We start from the raw sequence: 15,928 nt of genomic DNA, 5'->3' as shown, positions 1-15,928 counted from the left end.
CATTTGAGATTTATTTGTCAGGTAGAGTGGAGTGAATCTCTCTCTGAAGTCAAGTCTGCTTAGTGCGGCTGCTGCAGAGGTAAAGATCCTTCTCTATACTTAGAAACAGCCCTGCAAGAAATGTACACAAACACTCAACAAAATATAAACACACACGCTTTCTACCCTCCTCCAGTCTCCCCCCTCCCCCCCCCCACCCCACACACTCCAACTTCCCACCACCCCCCCACCCAGCCAGCGTCTGGGTCCAACACACACACAGGAGGAACAGGCCGTGCTTTAATGTGGAAAGGTAACGGCAGCAGCAGAGCCTTCAGGCAGGTATGCATGGCCGTGCTTTTTCCAACTACATAACATTTCCAACACCCCCTGTCCCCCCATAACACCCCCCCCCCCCCCCCTCGCCCCCTCCATGCCCCCCGCCAAACCCAACCCCCCCTGCAGTGATCATGCAATGTGTCATTTCAGGATGTTGATTTACACGCTGGCCTGATGGCTCCACTGATCAGGAGAGAGTCCAGAGGGAGGAAGGCCTTTGTAGATGGGCCCTGCAGTGTGATTGGTCGATGACTACAGAGACGCTCGCTATCTATGTGAGAAATGACCAAACATCTAAAGCACTTAGAGGCAGGACGACGGAGGGAAAGTAAAAAAGAACTCAAAAGGAGGGATTTTCGTTTTTTTTCCTCATTTATCTTTATTTTGCTTGTGGTTCTTTGCCCTGCCCACTAGAAAAACATATGGTTCAAATAAGTGAAACCCCCCACAGACCCCCTGAAGCCCGGCTCTCATTAGTGAATTATTTGGACAGAGTAGAACAGGAGAGGGGGGGCGGGGGGGTAAGGCTCTGCTGCTATTTCAAAATGCTGGCAAGTGAGAGCATGGTGTGTGTGTGTGTGTGTGGGAGGGGGGAGGGGGGGGGGGAACAAGAACAACAGAGCTGGAACATTAACACATAAAAGAAAGAAAGAAAACAAAATAATTATGTCAACTTGAATTTACGCTGAAAACATTTTAACTTCATGTTAAAGGTGTAGAGAGCCACATGCTACATACATGACACCACACGTTGCCCCCCTGTTAGACTCAGGTTTCCCTCTGAGGGGAGGCTCACACTCTCCCGTCAGATCCTCCCTGAAGGCATGAAGGCACCCCGACTGGCCAGTAGGAGTCACTGGTGCAATGAAAAACAGCAAACGAGCGGAGCGATTGTTATCAATGTTTTTTTGCTGTTCCACCCCTGCATCTACTCAAAGGTCGATCAATCAAACTTTCTCTTTTCTTAATGAGAAACACACAATTTCCACCTATTTAAATGTCGTCATGGGCCATTTTGTAGAATGAGAGAATAGATTGTTAAAGGTTACAATGTCCTGTTTATGGCTGGATAAAATAAACTCTGTGACTATTTTACAGCTCCAGGATAATAAATAGCTGTAAACCTTGGAGCTGCTCTATGTAACTTATACTTCAGTCATGGTGGGGCTTCATCATTCTTTGGCTCTGGGCCCTGGAATGTCACTCACATCGCCCCCCCCCCCCCCCCACCCCCTCGACCTTCATCTGTGTATTCCTCCGGTTGCTCATATATCTCTGCGCTCCTCCGTTTGTGTTTGTTTTAACTTTCTCAGGACCCCTCCAAAGCCCACTCTCATGCATCGTACACCCAAGAGGACAGCAATTTCCCTCCCTTCCCTCCAGGCTCGCCAGATTTTCTCTACCTCTCCCTCCCACTCTGTCTCTCCCACTCACTGTCTGCGTTTGCTCTGGTGTGGGGCTGAGAGTCTCGGCTGTAACGTCAGCTTGCTCCCAGTCCTTCTCATCGCCGTGGTTTTCTATTTTTTTCTCTCCCCCGCAGCACTACTAGTAAAAACCATCAGACAAGTAGACATGTTATGGCTCAGCATGCAGACGACTCATAGGTAATCTTCCCTAAGAGAAAGTGAACTCACACTCTTGGGTTTTTAGTGTTGGAGGGAGGTCAGGATGAGTCACCCGCCTGTTTGGCCTCCCTCTGCTGCAGGATGTCGCTTGTGAGTCAGGACGACGCGCTGGACTGAGCTGGATCCTCTGTGTCACACACTTCAGCTCTGCTTGTCTCCATTTCTCTTACCAAACCAATAGCCAAAACAAAGCTAACTAATAGAGAAATAATGAACAGATCCATTTATTTGTCCAATTATTGATTAATTGTTTTCGTCACCTTATTTTACTTGGGTTCTTTCTGCTCTGTTTTCTTATTCATGCATGTGACACAGATTATTTTTAATTTAATGTATGGAATAGCTTCTTTAATAATAAAGTAATAGAGTTTCAATCAAAATGATAGATAGAATTGTACATTAATTAAGTAATTAATTACATATTGGAATGCTAATGGTAAGGTATATCATTTGTAGGGTTAGTCTCTAGTGACTTGAGTGGCAACACAGTCTCTAGAGGCTGCTTACTAATATCAGAAAATGTGTTTTAACGGCTATATTCTGCCCAATATTAGTTCATGTCCCACTCACCTGGTGTACAGCTGATTAAAGACACACATGTTGATACACAAACGTTTCTGTACAGGGTGATTTTCCATCTGGTACACGATACAGATGTCACTCTGACTCTACTAACTCACAGCACTTTCTAACCACAATAAAGAGATTCTGGCAATAAGAAGGGGCTTCAATTAGGTTGTATTTAACCAAAATTAAGCATTGCATGATGTCCCTGCAAACCACGTTGAGCCTGGGGTGTGTCAGATGCCATGTGTAAGTGAGTAAAGTTGTGGAGGCCTGCACCTGTGCCATGTTTGTCCCCCCGCTCTGAAAGCCGTGGCTGCCGGAGGCCCACATGCGGCGTTCAGATGGCAGGAAACTTCTACTTCAACATCCTCTAACGCTGAGGCATCTGGAAGAGGACCAAGAGGAAATGTGACTGGGGTTTTCCTTTTTTGTTAGATTGGCCCAACTTCAAATTCGTATAAAATGTTATTCACTTTACGTAAATGTTACTCGGTAAAACAGCAGCAGGGTCTGGAAATCCTGGATTAAATTGTTTCCAGATAATAGCAGGGAAATTAGACGTGAGTCACCTGCTTAATCTTTACCTAATGAGTCGGTTGTAACATATTAGTCATCATCTGTACATTTTCCTGATTTCCCTCAGTTTCATGAGCACTTTCATGGACTTTACCAAGGGAATTCAAATGATGATCAACACCGCCCCCTGCTGGTTGATAAACTGACCACCAACTAAAACAACTAGACGCCTCCATTCACCTTCCTCCTTTATTCTAAAGAGCGTCACAGAGTTATCGCTGTTTTTGTCGATCACATTTATTGTTCAATGTTTTAGTGCACGTATAGAACACAAGTTATAATATGGGGAAACAAAAAAACCCGTTAAAAACTTAGAGGAAGTACAATGGAAAACCCTCCCAAACTTTACCTATCATGTCATGTGCTGCTGTAAATATTTCAAGAGTGTCCAAATGATACTAGATGATTAAATGACAATGTACCGATGCCGATTTATAAATACTGAAGCAACGAATCTGTTTGTTAATCGATAAAAACACCATTGATCACATTGTATCATAGTATAATTACTTTTATTAACTGTTTATCAAATAAAACGCATGCCGAAAAAAAGAAACGTAGATCGATAGATTGATAGAACAACATTTTACTTTGAAGAAAATGACTTTAGATGACGAACGCGACACTGTAAAAAAAGCAAAAAAAAACACTTTGCGACCTTTGCGACGTTTCAGCCAATGGCGCACGTATCGGAATACGGTAAAGAGAAGAAGATGGCGGAGGAAGACAGAAATGCAGAGCTACTCAAGGAGAAGGCGAATATGTACTTTAAAGGTAACGCTGGAGGCTTGACATGGCCGCACTTTGTCTCTGTGCTGCGGGACGCACGGAGGATGTTACTAACAAGGACCGCAGCGGTGTAACGCCGCCGCTACGCGCCTCAGGCAGAGCCGGTGGCTTCCGTCGAGCTAAGCTAACCCTGCTAAGAGAGCATGCTAAGTGTTAACTCATTCATTCTAACGTGATGAATGGACGCGCAGGTTAGCCGCGTTAGCTGCTCGAGCTAGCAGTGCAGAGTGGACCCACGCTGTCACGCGTGTCCCGAGGCTCCCCGCGCTCTTGTTCAGCCTCATGTGTCACTCTCCCCGGCTCACAGGCTGCCGGGACCCGCGGCTCATTTCTGTTTGTGTTCGGTCTCTCTTCCCTGCGCGTTTAAAGCGAGTATAGTGAATGAAAGTAGCATGTCTGCCTCCATTAGGAGAATGTCTGTGTGATAAGCAGCCTGAGCTCCCAGTCTCACATCATCATCTCCATTATCACATGTTTATGAGTAAATAATGGCTCATAACGTTCAAACACGTCCATAAGAGCATCGGGTCCGAGTCTTTAGCATGTAAAGGTTATATCTTATATATTATATATTTACCCCTTATATTTTTATTAGTTTTAAAGTCAATCATTCATGTTGTCCATCGAAGCATAAGCCTAAAAAAAAATAAACAGTTAACTTAGCATATTTAGTTTTTCCCCCGCCTCCATTAAAGCTGCGTTCTGTGTGAACTCTATTTATAAATGTATTTTCCCTCTACACTGGGAGGATCTGTGCTGAGGAAACAGTTCAACCAAAGTTTGAGTTTTTCCTAGCGGGTGTTCCTCTAATGTGTCAATTTAAGCAAAGTCAGATCATTCAAACTATTCTGTTAGTCTGCAGCTTTAAATGTCAGACATGATGATATGATCATAAGGCCTGATTCTCCCTCTTAAAGGTCACTTAAGGTCAATATTTACAAGCAGAATCACAAAGAGGTTCATCCATCGTTTTTAGCTGAACATGTGATTCCATACACAGACCATCTTTACACCTCAAGGTGGCGCTCTGTAAGATGTTAAATAAACATTATAGTGATGTCATCCCTGATTTGGAGTGACCTGATACATGCTGAAGTTGTTGAGTTGGACAGAAGAGGCAGGAGAAGGTTCCATATGTGATTATAGTCATGCTGAGGAATTGCATCTTGATGATGTCATCATCTGCCCTCATGTAACTGTTTGCTTCCAGTTTTGATTGTGAAAAGGACTTCTTGGGTTTGTTTTGTATCTGATGGAAAATGCAAATATGAGCCTCCATTTTCATTCAGTCTAAAACTTGATTATTACTGTTTGTTTTGGAGTTGAAGTATGAATGTGTGTGTATGTATAAAGAAGATAGCACCCAAGCCAGAAGTGCTTTATAGAGAATGATCTTGATATTGAGGTTGCTGCCGTGGTAACAGTCCAGATGGTAGGAAACGCTGGTTTTCCATGCAGTAGGAATGCGAATGGCATCAATGAATCTCAGTCTGCCGAGCATCCAGAGCATCCAGAGCTGCATCAGGTTACACAGAGCCGCAGAGGGAACCATGGTGACCTTTTTATTAAGTACATTTTTTAGTACAGTGGACAAGAAAGGTCTATTACCTTAAAGTACTTAAGCTTAGTGTGTGTGTGTAGCTGAGATAATGTGTTTCCAAACAGTCATGATAACATCCGGCAGCCGTGTTTGTCACAGAGACAGTCTTTCCTTCTTAAAGCCTGTGTGTCAGTAAATGAACCCTGAGCCTTCACCTGTGTGTCTCATATCTGCTGTGTCATCACCATGAGACAGGATCAACCACAGTGCAGGAAGACCAATATTCATACAGAACACAACAGAATAGATTGAGCGACTTATTTAGACTAATAATGTTTGAATGTGAGCTATTAAAGGTCCTTTTAAAGTATCTTCACGTCTGAGAAGCTTCTAGAAAGTGAATTACTACTTAATGTTTCAAGTTTCCATGCTTGACTCACCCGTTGATTGGTTGACAGATAAGTCAGGTCATAGTTTTCTCACATATTTGTAGTAAAGCACCTTTTCTGATTGTTTTATGGAGCCACAAACGCACCATGGACCTCATTAACCCAACCTTTGCTTTTCAGAGAAAGACTATGAGAACGCCATCAAGTTCTACACGGAGGCCCTGGAGGTGAATCCATCCAACGCCATCTACTTCAGCAACCGCAGCCTGGCGTACTTGCGTACAGAATGCTACGGCTACGCGCTGGCAGACGCCACCAAGGCCCTGGAGATAGACAAGAACTACATCAAGGGCTACTACCGCCGGGCCACCTCCAACATGGCCCTGGGCAAGTTCAAGGCTGCGCTGAAGGACTATGAGACGGTAAGAGACGGCACAGAGCGAAGTGAATCATCCTGACACTTTCTCTGTTCCTGCCTTTAGTCCTGGTGAAGTGATGGCACGTTGTTCATCTCTGTGCTTTCCACAATGACAGGAAACTGGCAAATTATAGGCAAATTAAATTTGAAAAGTGCAAACAAAGAAATGAAGTGTGAAGCTGTAAATGTTCCTGATGAAGAGCCGCTCGTCTCTATTCTGACACTTGTTCCGCTTTGTTTTTTATTGAGTCTTTTCTTGGTTTCACACTCGTTTTCACACTTGAGTATTGAAAGCACGACCATATTAGGAGCTTAAACACACTCGTACATGTTTCATCATATTTGTTCCGTTTCAGTGCCAGAAGGTTTTAAAAGAATAACAGTATTGTTTACATCTAAACACCAAACACTTAAATCTCATAAAAACATTTAATTTGAACACAGTTATCTTTTAAAACACACATCAGAGCTTCAGCTGAATAATGATTAACCATGCGGCTGACATTGATAAATCATTCATGCAAACACAGTGAGGATGGAGAGAAAGAAGAAAGGTCACAGCTCCCCCTGCCTGCTGCCTGAGGAACTGCAGGTCACCATCTTAGTGACGTCATCCTGCTGTACACACTCTCCAGGTGGCTCACAATGACAGAGTGTGCGTGCGCAGGTCACACACACACACACACGTGCGTCGAGTCGTAAATCTCAGTTCCTAAACCGGTGTGTTTTCTGTTCCCTGGGTGTCGTCCTGCTGCTCCATCTGTCGCCTGTCACCTTGAGTTAGGACCTTAATTTAGCTTCAGCGCTCTAAAGGGGGATTATCCTTTAATCCCGTCATGATGCCAATTAGATCGTGTCTGCAGGAACTCAGACCAGCTCTCATTTAACCCTCTATTGTTGTCGGTGCCGCCGTAATGAGCGACAAATACACCGAGCTCCAAAACCCGGCCAAACACCATGGCAACACAACACTGGGCTGGATGCTAATGAAGGCATACGTGTTGGAGTCATATGCATTTATAGATATTACACATGTGAACCCCAGCACAGTGTGGACGAGGCTCAGCTCCCACACAGCACACACACTCTCTGTCCTGTAGTCTGATGCTCCTCTCTGTTCTCTGTTCTGCTGCAGTCATTAGGGAATAATTCACACGTGTTTCACTCCTATGTTGTACTTCAGGTAGTGAGGGTTCGACCAAATGACAAGGACGCAAGGATGAAGTATCAGGAGTGCAACAAGATCGTCAAACAGAAAGCCTTTGAGAGAGCCATCGCCAGCGATGAGGCCAAGAAGTCTGTGGTCGACTCGCTGGACATAGAGAACATGAGTGAGTGTGGCTAGGTTATGAATGATTAATGAAGTATATAACCAGAACTAATATGAGCCAAAGTCTGACCTGATCATGATTGTTTGATGTTCACTTCCAGCGATCGAAGACGACTACGTAGGCCCCAAAATGGAAGACGGGAAGGTCACACTGGCGTTCATGACGGACATGATAGATTGGTTCAAAGACCAGAAGAAGCTGCACAGGAAGTGTGGTTATCAGGTAAACGTGTGAACGCACAACAGGAAGCCACGACTCACACACACACCAGCTGTGACCTGTGGCTCAACTGTGTTCTTCTGTTGTTCCAGATTCTGATCCAAGTCAAAGATCTTCTATCCAAACTGCCCAGTCTGGTTGAGATCACACTAAAAGAGGTGAGAGCAGAAGAGGAAACGATGCTTCAGTGTTTCTGCTTCTTCCTGACTCAAAGTAACATGTTGTTGTTGTTGTTGTTGTTGTTTCTCTTTCTCTCTGCCACAGACAGAAAAGATAACCATCTGTGGCGACACACACGGACAGTTCTACGATCTCCTCAACATCTTCAAGCTGAACGGCCTCCCCTCAGAGTCCAACCCTTATGTATCCTTTCTTCCTCTTAATCAGTCACATCAGGCTTGTTGAATGTTGTGTCCCTGCGCCGCCATTCCTCTCACCGTGTAGCACGCCTGCGTCTTCAGAGCGACAGGAAGCGTCACACAAGCGTCACGCTCTCAGACTCTCTATGCGTCATGATGCTTAACCTCACCTCCAGCTGTTCAACGGCGACTTTGTGGACCGCGGCTCTTTCTCTCTCGAGGTCATTCTCACCCTCTTTGGCTTCAAGCTGCTCTACCCTGACTGCTTCCACTTGCTTAGGGGTGAGAGCACTCGCTGTGTGTGTGTGTGTGTGTGTGTGCATGAGTGTGTGTGTGTGTGCATTTGTATGTATCTGCATGTCTGGTTAGCGTGTCACACTTAACACACACGCTCACTATCAAAGTTCAGAGCTCAAACCTGTCATTTGCTTATTTAGATTCAATAGTTTCCATGTTGCATCCATTTTGTTGCTAAAGTAAGAACTCTACCTTTGTGATCACGACTCTGGCCTGCAGGAAACCACGAGACGGACAACATGAACCAGATGTACGGGTTTGAAGGGGAGGTCAAAGCCAAGTACACGGGGCAGATGTTCCAGCTGTTCAGCGAGGTCTTCCAGTGGCTGCCGCTCGCACAATGCATCAACAGCAAAGTACTGGTGAGCGTCCGGCCCGTCTGACACCGGCACCAGGTTGAGCTCTCACACAGGTCCAGGTTTAAACTCTTGGAAAAGTGGAAACACAGCACTTCTGATCCCACTGGAGACTAAACTACATCCACAAACGGGCTGAGGGCAGAGATGGAACAATTATAAAAGTCTCTACACCTTTATAGATCACACACACACACACACACACACAGATGGATTATTTAAAACACAACTAAAGAATAACACAGGTAAAAACTATAGAAACACTTCATAAGATGAAGAGTGTTTAACTCTTGATGCCACAGTGCAGGTGTTCTAATACATGTGTGTGTTCCTCTGTGTCAGGTGATGCACGGAGGGCTGTTCAGTGAAGATGGAGTTACGTTAGATGACCTAAGGAAGATCGAGAGGAACAGACAGCCTCCAGACTCCGGTACGCTCACACACACACACACACACACACACACACACACACACACACACACACACACACACACACACACACACACACACTGTTACACATGAATGAATCCAGCTCTCACAGCCCGTCTGCAGAGAGGAAACACCGCTGCATCTCAACACCTTCCTCCTCTTTCCCCTCACAGGTCCCATGTGTGACCTCCTGTGGTCCGATCCTCAGCCTCAGGTCAGTCTCCGCCCCCCCTACGTCTTGCGTCACATCTTGTTCTGCGTGTGTGTGTGTGCCGATGCTCAGTCCCGTGTTCTCTCCCTGTGCAGGTCGGCCGGTCGGTCAGTAAGCGGGGAGTGAGCTGTCAGTTCGGCCCGGACGTGACCGAGCGCTTCCTGGAACAGAACAAGCTGGACTTCATCGTGCGCAGTCACGAGGTCAAAGGTGAAGGCTACGAGGTCACACACTCAGGGAAGTGCATCACCGTGTTCTCAGCACCCAACTACTGGTACGTAAAGAAAGAAACACGAGAGAGAGGAGCGTCTCTGAGGAAGACTCTGTCATCAAGCTGACATGTTGCTCTCTGTCTCCCCCTAGTGATCAGATGGGGAACAAAGGAGCGTACATCCACCTCAGGGGATCTGACCTCAAGCCAGAATTTCACCAGTTCACTGCTGTGGTCAGTATTCTGATTCTGCTTGTAGATCCATTTCTCAACCACCATGTTCTCACAGCGACATCTAATGGAAAGACGGGGTTTGAAACAGTTCTGTTCTCATCCAACTATTCAAACTTCTTCGGAAATAATGGCTTTTGTTTAAAAAAGATTGGGGAAAACAACAACAAAGCGTTTATAAGACGTGTTTGATAGTAACCTAATGTTTGTTTTGCGTCTTCTTTTCTTCACAGCCTCATCCGAATGTCAAACCCATGGCGTATGCTAACACGCTAATGCAGCTGGGGATGATGTAACGGCCCCACTCGTCTGTGACACCGACGGCCTCCATCTGACCTTGAAGCACCCCGGCCGCCTCACTCCCTCCAGTGCTCGGACACGCTCTCCTTCATGCTTAGCCTAAGGGATCCCTCTCCTCCACAAAGCTCCACTAGGTGTACGCACAAACCGCACAGTGTAGATCAGGAGGGAAGAGATCGCTTAATCCAGCCCAGCCCGCCGCCGCCGCCGCCGGCCACGTTGAGTCACGTATCGGTTACAACAGGAAAACAAAAAACGTATTTTCATCACTGGTTGAAGCAAACTCACTTTAGATTGCAGATGTGGAGCTGCTTGGTTTTTAATTTGTATTCAGCAGGTGGGATCATGAACCAAAGATCAGGGATGGCATTGATTGTTCAGTTTTTACACGGGGCCACTTGTGACTTGTGCGTTGCTGCGGCGTGCTGCTGGTGTGCGTACACGGAGCGGTGTGTGTGTCAGTGTTACTTTAAGCATCCTACAGTGTGACAGGCGCTTTTATTTATTAGGAACAAAACACCGAGCGTGATCCCATTGCACAGACGCAGTATTGATTGGTGTGGCATTGATGGATTGACTCTGGTCCTCTCTGGAAAGGTGATGTCTGCCGTTAGATGTTTATTTACCTGCTTCAGTCCCATAGCTGCTCGTGTTCATTCTGCACTGCGGCACCACTTCCTGTTGAAGAAGGCGCCACCGCCGCCGCTGCCCATGTTGTCATCTCTCCGCCCGGCAGCTCCGGCGAACCCTGACCTCCTGACGCACTCTGGTGTGAGACGGCACCCCAACGGCACTTAAGTTTCCTGTCCAGCTCCACATACGTCCACTCAACCCCCCGGCCGCCTCTTCCTCTACACACAAATGTCCAAGAAGCAATCACATCTTGAAGCGCACAGCTGCATCGTTCATCGGCCCTCAACCTTTTTAGATAAATACACTGATGTGTATGTATATATACTGTATCATTATAAGATTCCGTGTAATGTTTGGAGAAAATTATTGAATAAAAAAAATTAAGTTCAGTGATTTTAGAAACCAGCTGGTGTCATTATTTCTGCTGTGTGTTGATTGATCTAGTGTGAGTCTCACAAAGTTACTACAGCTCCATTTGCTCTGTAAACAGCCACAGAATACACACAAAGTCAAACATTCACTCCTTCACAAAAGTGAGGATCCTAAAGGTTAAAAGTTATTTGGTGTAATTGCTCCCTTAACACTGATTTGTCTTGGTTTTGTGACTTCAATCAAAACAGAAGATAACGGAACCAAATCATAATACACAAAATAAATTGTGAAAAATCCAAAATAAGCTGAAGAAGGCATACTGCAATATAAAAGACAATATAAATGAACTTGGTAATATTTTGGAAACTATGACAATAAAAAAAATAAAATGTCAAATATCCAACCAGGCAGTACCACAAGTACAACTTTGGTTGTCACACCACAAAGTTTGACAACCCGTGATGAACCAAATTCAAATGAATGTGGAACAGGAAACACTTAATTTAATATGACAACAAACTGAACATAGATACACTGCACGTCCAAGCACGTGGGCTTTCAGGCGCGTGTGTTTGACGTCACGCACCTAAACAGCTGGTCGCTGCGTCACCGGCGCGCCTGCCGTTGACAACAGTCAGCACGTTTCACCTTGTTGTGAAGCGACGAGTTGGACGTGAAGGCGACAGCGGCGACAACAGCGGCGACAACAGCGTCGGCGGTCCAACATGCCGAAGTACTGCTCGGTACCGAACTGCAGGAACGACTCCGGCACCGGCGGAGACCGGAGAAGCTTCTACAAGTAAGCGAGGACACTTTCTGCCCCTGAACGCAGCACTTGAATGGCGCGTTTGTAGCGTAACTTTCAGCTTCCGTCACCTGTTCAACTGGTTTATGTGTTGACTCAGTTCTACTGCGCTTCACTCGACCTCCGCCTCCGTCGCTCACTGCAATCACTGCTCGTATGTTTTGATTTGTAAATAATTCGCTGTGTATTTTGTGATTTTCCTTGTCTGTAGGTGTGTTCTTAACCTTTGACCCAGTTAGATCGTGAGTGAGTCGTGTCGGTCGTCGCGTCCTCCGTCCGATTCACTCTCTGATGATTCACTCAAACACACATTGTTCCTCCAGCGATTAAGCAGCCGGTTTGTGAGGCTCACCTGTGCAATCAATCAACGTAACGCAATGATCCTGCAAAAATATGCGTGTGTGTTTCACCTTTTGTTTGTGCTGCATCAAATATGTTTTAATTCAGCTCTGTATTGTATTAATTGTATTTTAAATGTTGTATTGGTTGATCAGACAGAACGCTGTTTATTCTATCTGTGCATGGTCTGAACTCTCATGTGCCAGAGGCAGAGATGCCTTGCCGGTGGTGCGTTCACTGGCTTACTCAGAGATACAAGGCAGGTCAGAATCTACCGACCTCAGTGTCTAGTGTTGTCATTGGAAACAGATGTCTGCAGACGTTCCAGTAGCAAACATGGAGGCCAGGAGTCCAGCAGCACAAAGGTCACAGGCACATGACCTCTTGTTCTGTTACAAGGCTGAACTGAGCCTTTACATATTAGACTTTGTTGCTTTGCTTCATTTGTTTATGTTTTAAATTAGGGCATGTGTTGAAGTTGCAGACATGTTCTAATGTCTACAGGAAGTAGAGAAACTCCACAGGTCGTCATCTGCCCTGGAAGCTCTGGGGGTGGATTGATTTGATCCTCCAGCTTCCCTCACTAACACACTAACCTGCTCATGCTGCTGGTGTGTGTGTGTGTGTGTGTGTGTGTGTGTGTGTGTGTGTGTGTGTGTGTGTGTGTGTGTGTGTGTGTGTGTGTGTGTGTGTGTGTGTGTGTGTGTGTGTGTGTGTGTGTTCACCCTGCTGGGGCGACTTAGAGGCTCAGGACCGTTTGTCCAGCTGCTTTGCGTTACAATCTGCAGCTTACTGCACGGCTCGGACCATAAGAGCTTGATGAAGGCACTTTAACACGCCCTGTTTTCACTCAGTGTGCACACAGGGAGAGTGAAACTAAATCAGAATGTTGTGCCTGTGTGAGGATCAGGATTGATTGATCCCCAGGTCTCTAGTTTATCAGCTTGCTGGTCTGAGGTGGAGACCAGATAAGAAGACAGAGGATTGGAAATGTAAATCCTGCCTTCGGGGGATCGTCTGTTTCCCTTTAAAGAAAATAGAAACTCAGCACGTTGTGGTTTCTGTTTGTCTTGTAGCCTTTAACGTGTAAATGAGTCTGACCCTCTCCCCCTCTGTGTGTCAGGTTCCCTCTGAGCGACCCCGCCCGGCTGCAGCTGTGGCTCAGGAACATGGGGAGAGAGAGCTGGGTCCCGTCTCGGCATCAGTACATCTGCCACGAACACTTTACGCCCTCCTGCTTCAAGGTGCGCTGGGGGATCCGGTACCTGGAGAGCGACGCCGTGCCCACAGTCTTCCAGGGAGCAGAGGTAAAGACCGGGACCCAGACCAGAGAGGGACCAGGAAGCTCTCAAGCTCTGAAACATGTTAAGTGTTGTGACTGTAAACGTGTCATTTCAGAAACGGAGAGCAGCCGATCACAGTGAGGATGAATGCAAACGGCTTCGAGACGATCAAAGCTTGGAGACATCGGGTGATGGGACGGCGGCGGTTGACGGCGTTGAGGTGGAGAACACGTTACACACAGTTCACCTGTATGAGATCACCGTGGACGCGTCGCAGCAGGGAGAGGCGGTGCTGATGGACCTGAGCCACGCTGGAGAACCGGCCGCTTCCCTCCAGGAAGACGCCAGCATGGCGTCGTCTGTGGACGGACCGGACGGCGAAGACTCTTTCCCCCTGGCTGTGTTCCATGACGTCAGCGGCCTTGACGGCGGCGAGAACACGGAGGTGGTGGTGATGTCTGAAGGCCAGGATGAGCTGGTGAACGAGCTCACCGCCGCCTTCTTGTCTCACGGCAGCGGGCTGCTGATGAACGAGTCGCCGCTGTCTCACACGGAGGCGGCCGTGGCGTCTCTGCATGTCCAGGACCTGCCGTGCGGCGCCGAGGAGCTCGGCCAGCGCCGAACCCAAGTCATCGCCTACTTCAAGACCGTCCCCGACGTTCTCCCCACCGAGCCCTCGCCGCGGTTCGCCTTCTCCCCGGACACGGTGCTGTCCTCCGCCCTGAGCGCCACGCCCATCACCTCCACCGTCCCCATCGTCTCCAAACACCTGCCGCCCTCCCCCGCCTCCCTGGTGCTCACCGTGGAAAGACTGGACGCCGACAACGTGGAAGGAGACGACGGCGAGCTGGAGGAGGAGGACGGGGAGCAGCTGGAGCAGCAGCTGGAGGAACACTGGTAAGGTTTGTCTTTAACGTCCAAACTGCTGCTTTCATGAGAATAAAGGGAAGGAAAGAACCCGGATCGTTCCAGGTCGTTGTCGTCTCTCAGTAGCTCCTCCTCCTTTACGAGCTCACGTCCTTCCTCACGTGCGCCTCAGCTCCTCACGGTATTTCTTCCCCTCCTCCCCGACGTCTCTCCCGCCCTGCAGCTACCACAAGAACAGCCTGAGCAAGGAGCAGCTGGAGGCCATCGTGTCGGAGCTGCAGAAGAAGGTGAAGGTGCTGCAGCAGAGACACAGGCGGCACCTGGAGAAGCTCCTGGGCCTGGAGAACACGGTGAGCCAGCTGAGACAGAACAACCTGCTCAACGAGGAGCGGCTGCAGCTGCTGGAGAGGGTGAGGACCTGCACACACACACACACACACCGTATACACACACCGTACACAAACACACACACTCAAAGCTGAAAAAGTGATCAAATTTCTGATCCTGTATGTAAATGTATAGATGTGTTGAATCGTCCTGTGTGTGTTGTGGGACTGATGAAGGTTCTGTCCTCCTCTTCCTCAGGCTTACATACAGACCAGCGGCGGCGTGTCGGAGGCCTGCGAGACCGTGGCCATCATCTACGAAGAGGACAACGCCGCCTTCTTATACACTCCACTGAGTAACGTGGCGCTGTGAGGCCGGGCTGAACACACACTCACACACATGCACTGTCTCACACACACTCACACAGACACTCTCTCACACACACACACACACACACACACACACACACACACACACACACACACACACACACACACACACACACACACACACACACACACACACACACACACACACACACACACACGCCCCGGCTGTGGCAGACTTTGTGGCAGACGTGTAGATTTGCAGATGATCCATAGTTTCTCTTACTTGTCAATCATAGTTGAATGAAATCAGTGTGAGTTTGCACAGTTAAGGATTAGTTTGGTACGATGAAGGAATGTTTTGTTTTTTAAAAGGTTTTTACCCACACACACACACACACACACACACACACACGCGACCCCCTCCTCACAGCTTTTTGTGGACGGATTGATTGCAGTGTTTTCTGTGTTGTTGTAATGAAATGAAGCCTCTCAGGCGTCTGCAGATGAATTCTGACTCCAGCTTCACCTGGACACTTTCACTTTTCACTTGAATCTGTCAGATCACGCGTGTAACGTCGTTATCATACAGAAAAGTCCAGCACACGACTCCCTAAGTTCATTTTACACCACTTTTATCAGACTGACTTCACTATTTGGCGTTTGTTCCACAGACTTCCTCACATGTCCAGCAGGGGGCAGCAGAACGTTTTGTTTTTGGTCCAAGAGCTTTAACGTGGATTCATCTCACTGGCTTCTTCTTTGTTTGTTTGTTAAATTGGGTAGAAATTATCTAAAATGACCTGTGGA

General features: G+C 47.3%; 2 protein-coding genes across 2 annotated transcripts; both read left to right on the top strand.

Annotated features, from left to right (window-relative positions):
* Positions 1-3,743: 3,743 nt before the first annotated feature.
* On the top strand, positions 3,744-11,201 carry ppp5c (protein phosphatase 5, catalytic subunit). The gene is made up of 13 exons (XM_076146475.1): positions 3,744-3,860; positions 5,985-6,226; positions 7,406-7,553; positions 7,654-7,775; positions 7,865-7,930; positions 8,037-8,135; positions 8,308-8,413; positions 8,648-8,790; positions 9,127-9,214; positions 9,387-9,427; positions 9,520-9,698; positions 9,788-9,869; positions 10,100-11,201. The coding sequence occupies exons 1-13, from the start codon at positions 3,764-3,766 to the stop codon at positions 10,160-10,162; spliced, it is 1,476 nt and encodes a 491-aa protein (XP_076002590.1). The 5' UTR covers positions 3,744-3,763; the 3' UTR covers positions 10,163-11,201.
* Positions 11,202-11,791: 590 nt separating this feature from the next.
* LOC142995507 (THAP domain-containing protein 5-like) lies at positions 11,792-15,314 on the top strand. The gene is made up of 5 exons (XM_076146609.1): positions 11,792-11,970; positions 13,439-13,622; positions 13,714-14,495; positions 14,689-14,875; positions 15,051-15,314. The coding sequence occupies exons 1-5, from the start codon at positions 11,897-11,899 to the stop codon at positions 15,162-15,164; spliced, it is 1,341 nt and encodes a 446-aa protein (XP_076002724.1). The 5' UTR covers positions 11,792-11,896; the 3' UTR covers positions 15,165-15,314.
* The last annotated feature ends 614 nt before the right edge of the window (positions 15,315-15,928 follow it).

The sequence above is a fragment of the Genypterus blacodes genome, unplaced genomic scaffold, assembly GCF_046128005.1.
Source record: "Genypterus blacodes isolate CSIRO-AG114 ecotype Tasmania unplaced genomic scaffold, CSIRO-AGI_Gbla_v1 ptg000032l_1, whole genome shotgun sequence".
NCBI classification, from domain to species: domain Eukaryota; kingdom Metazoa; phylum Chordata; class Actinopteri; order Ophidiiformes; family Ophidiidae; genus Genypterus; species Genypterus blacodes.
Note: the sequence above shows the minus strand (reverse complement) of the source record. Positions and strands in the feature narration are given on the sequence as shown.

Bases quoted from the DNA above. Each gene is read 5' to 3' on its own strand.
- ppp5c (XM_076146475.1), top strand. From the start codon at position 3,764: ATGGCGCACGTATCGGAATACGGTAAAGAGAAGAAGATGGCGGAGGAA. The intron at 3,861-5,984 runs GTAACGCTGGAG...TTTGCTTTTCAG, and splicing joins GGCGAATATGTACTTTAAAG to AGAAAGACTATGAGAACGCC. The intron at 7,931-8,036 runs GTGAGAGCAGAA...TCTCTGCCACAG, and splicing joins TTGAGATCACACTAAAAGAG to ACAGAAAAGATAACCATCTG.
- LOC142995507 (XM_076146609.1), top strand. From the start codon at position 11,897: ATGCCGAAGTACTGCTCGGTACCGAACTGCAGGAACGACTCCGGCACC. The intron at 13,623-13,713 runs GTAAAGACCGGG...GTGTCATTTCAG, and splicing joins CAGTCTTCCAGGGAGCAGAG to AAACGGAGAGCAGCCGATCA. The intron at 14,496-14,688 runs GTAAGGTTTGTC...CCCGCCCTGCAG, and splicing joins CAGCAGCTGGAGGAACACTG to CTACCACAAGAACAGCCTGA.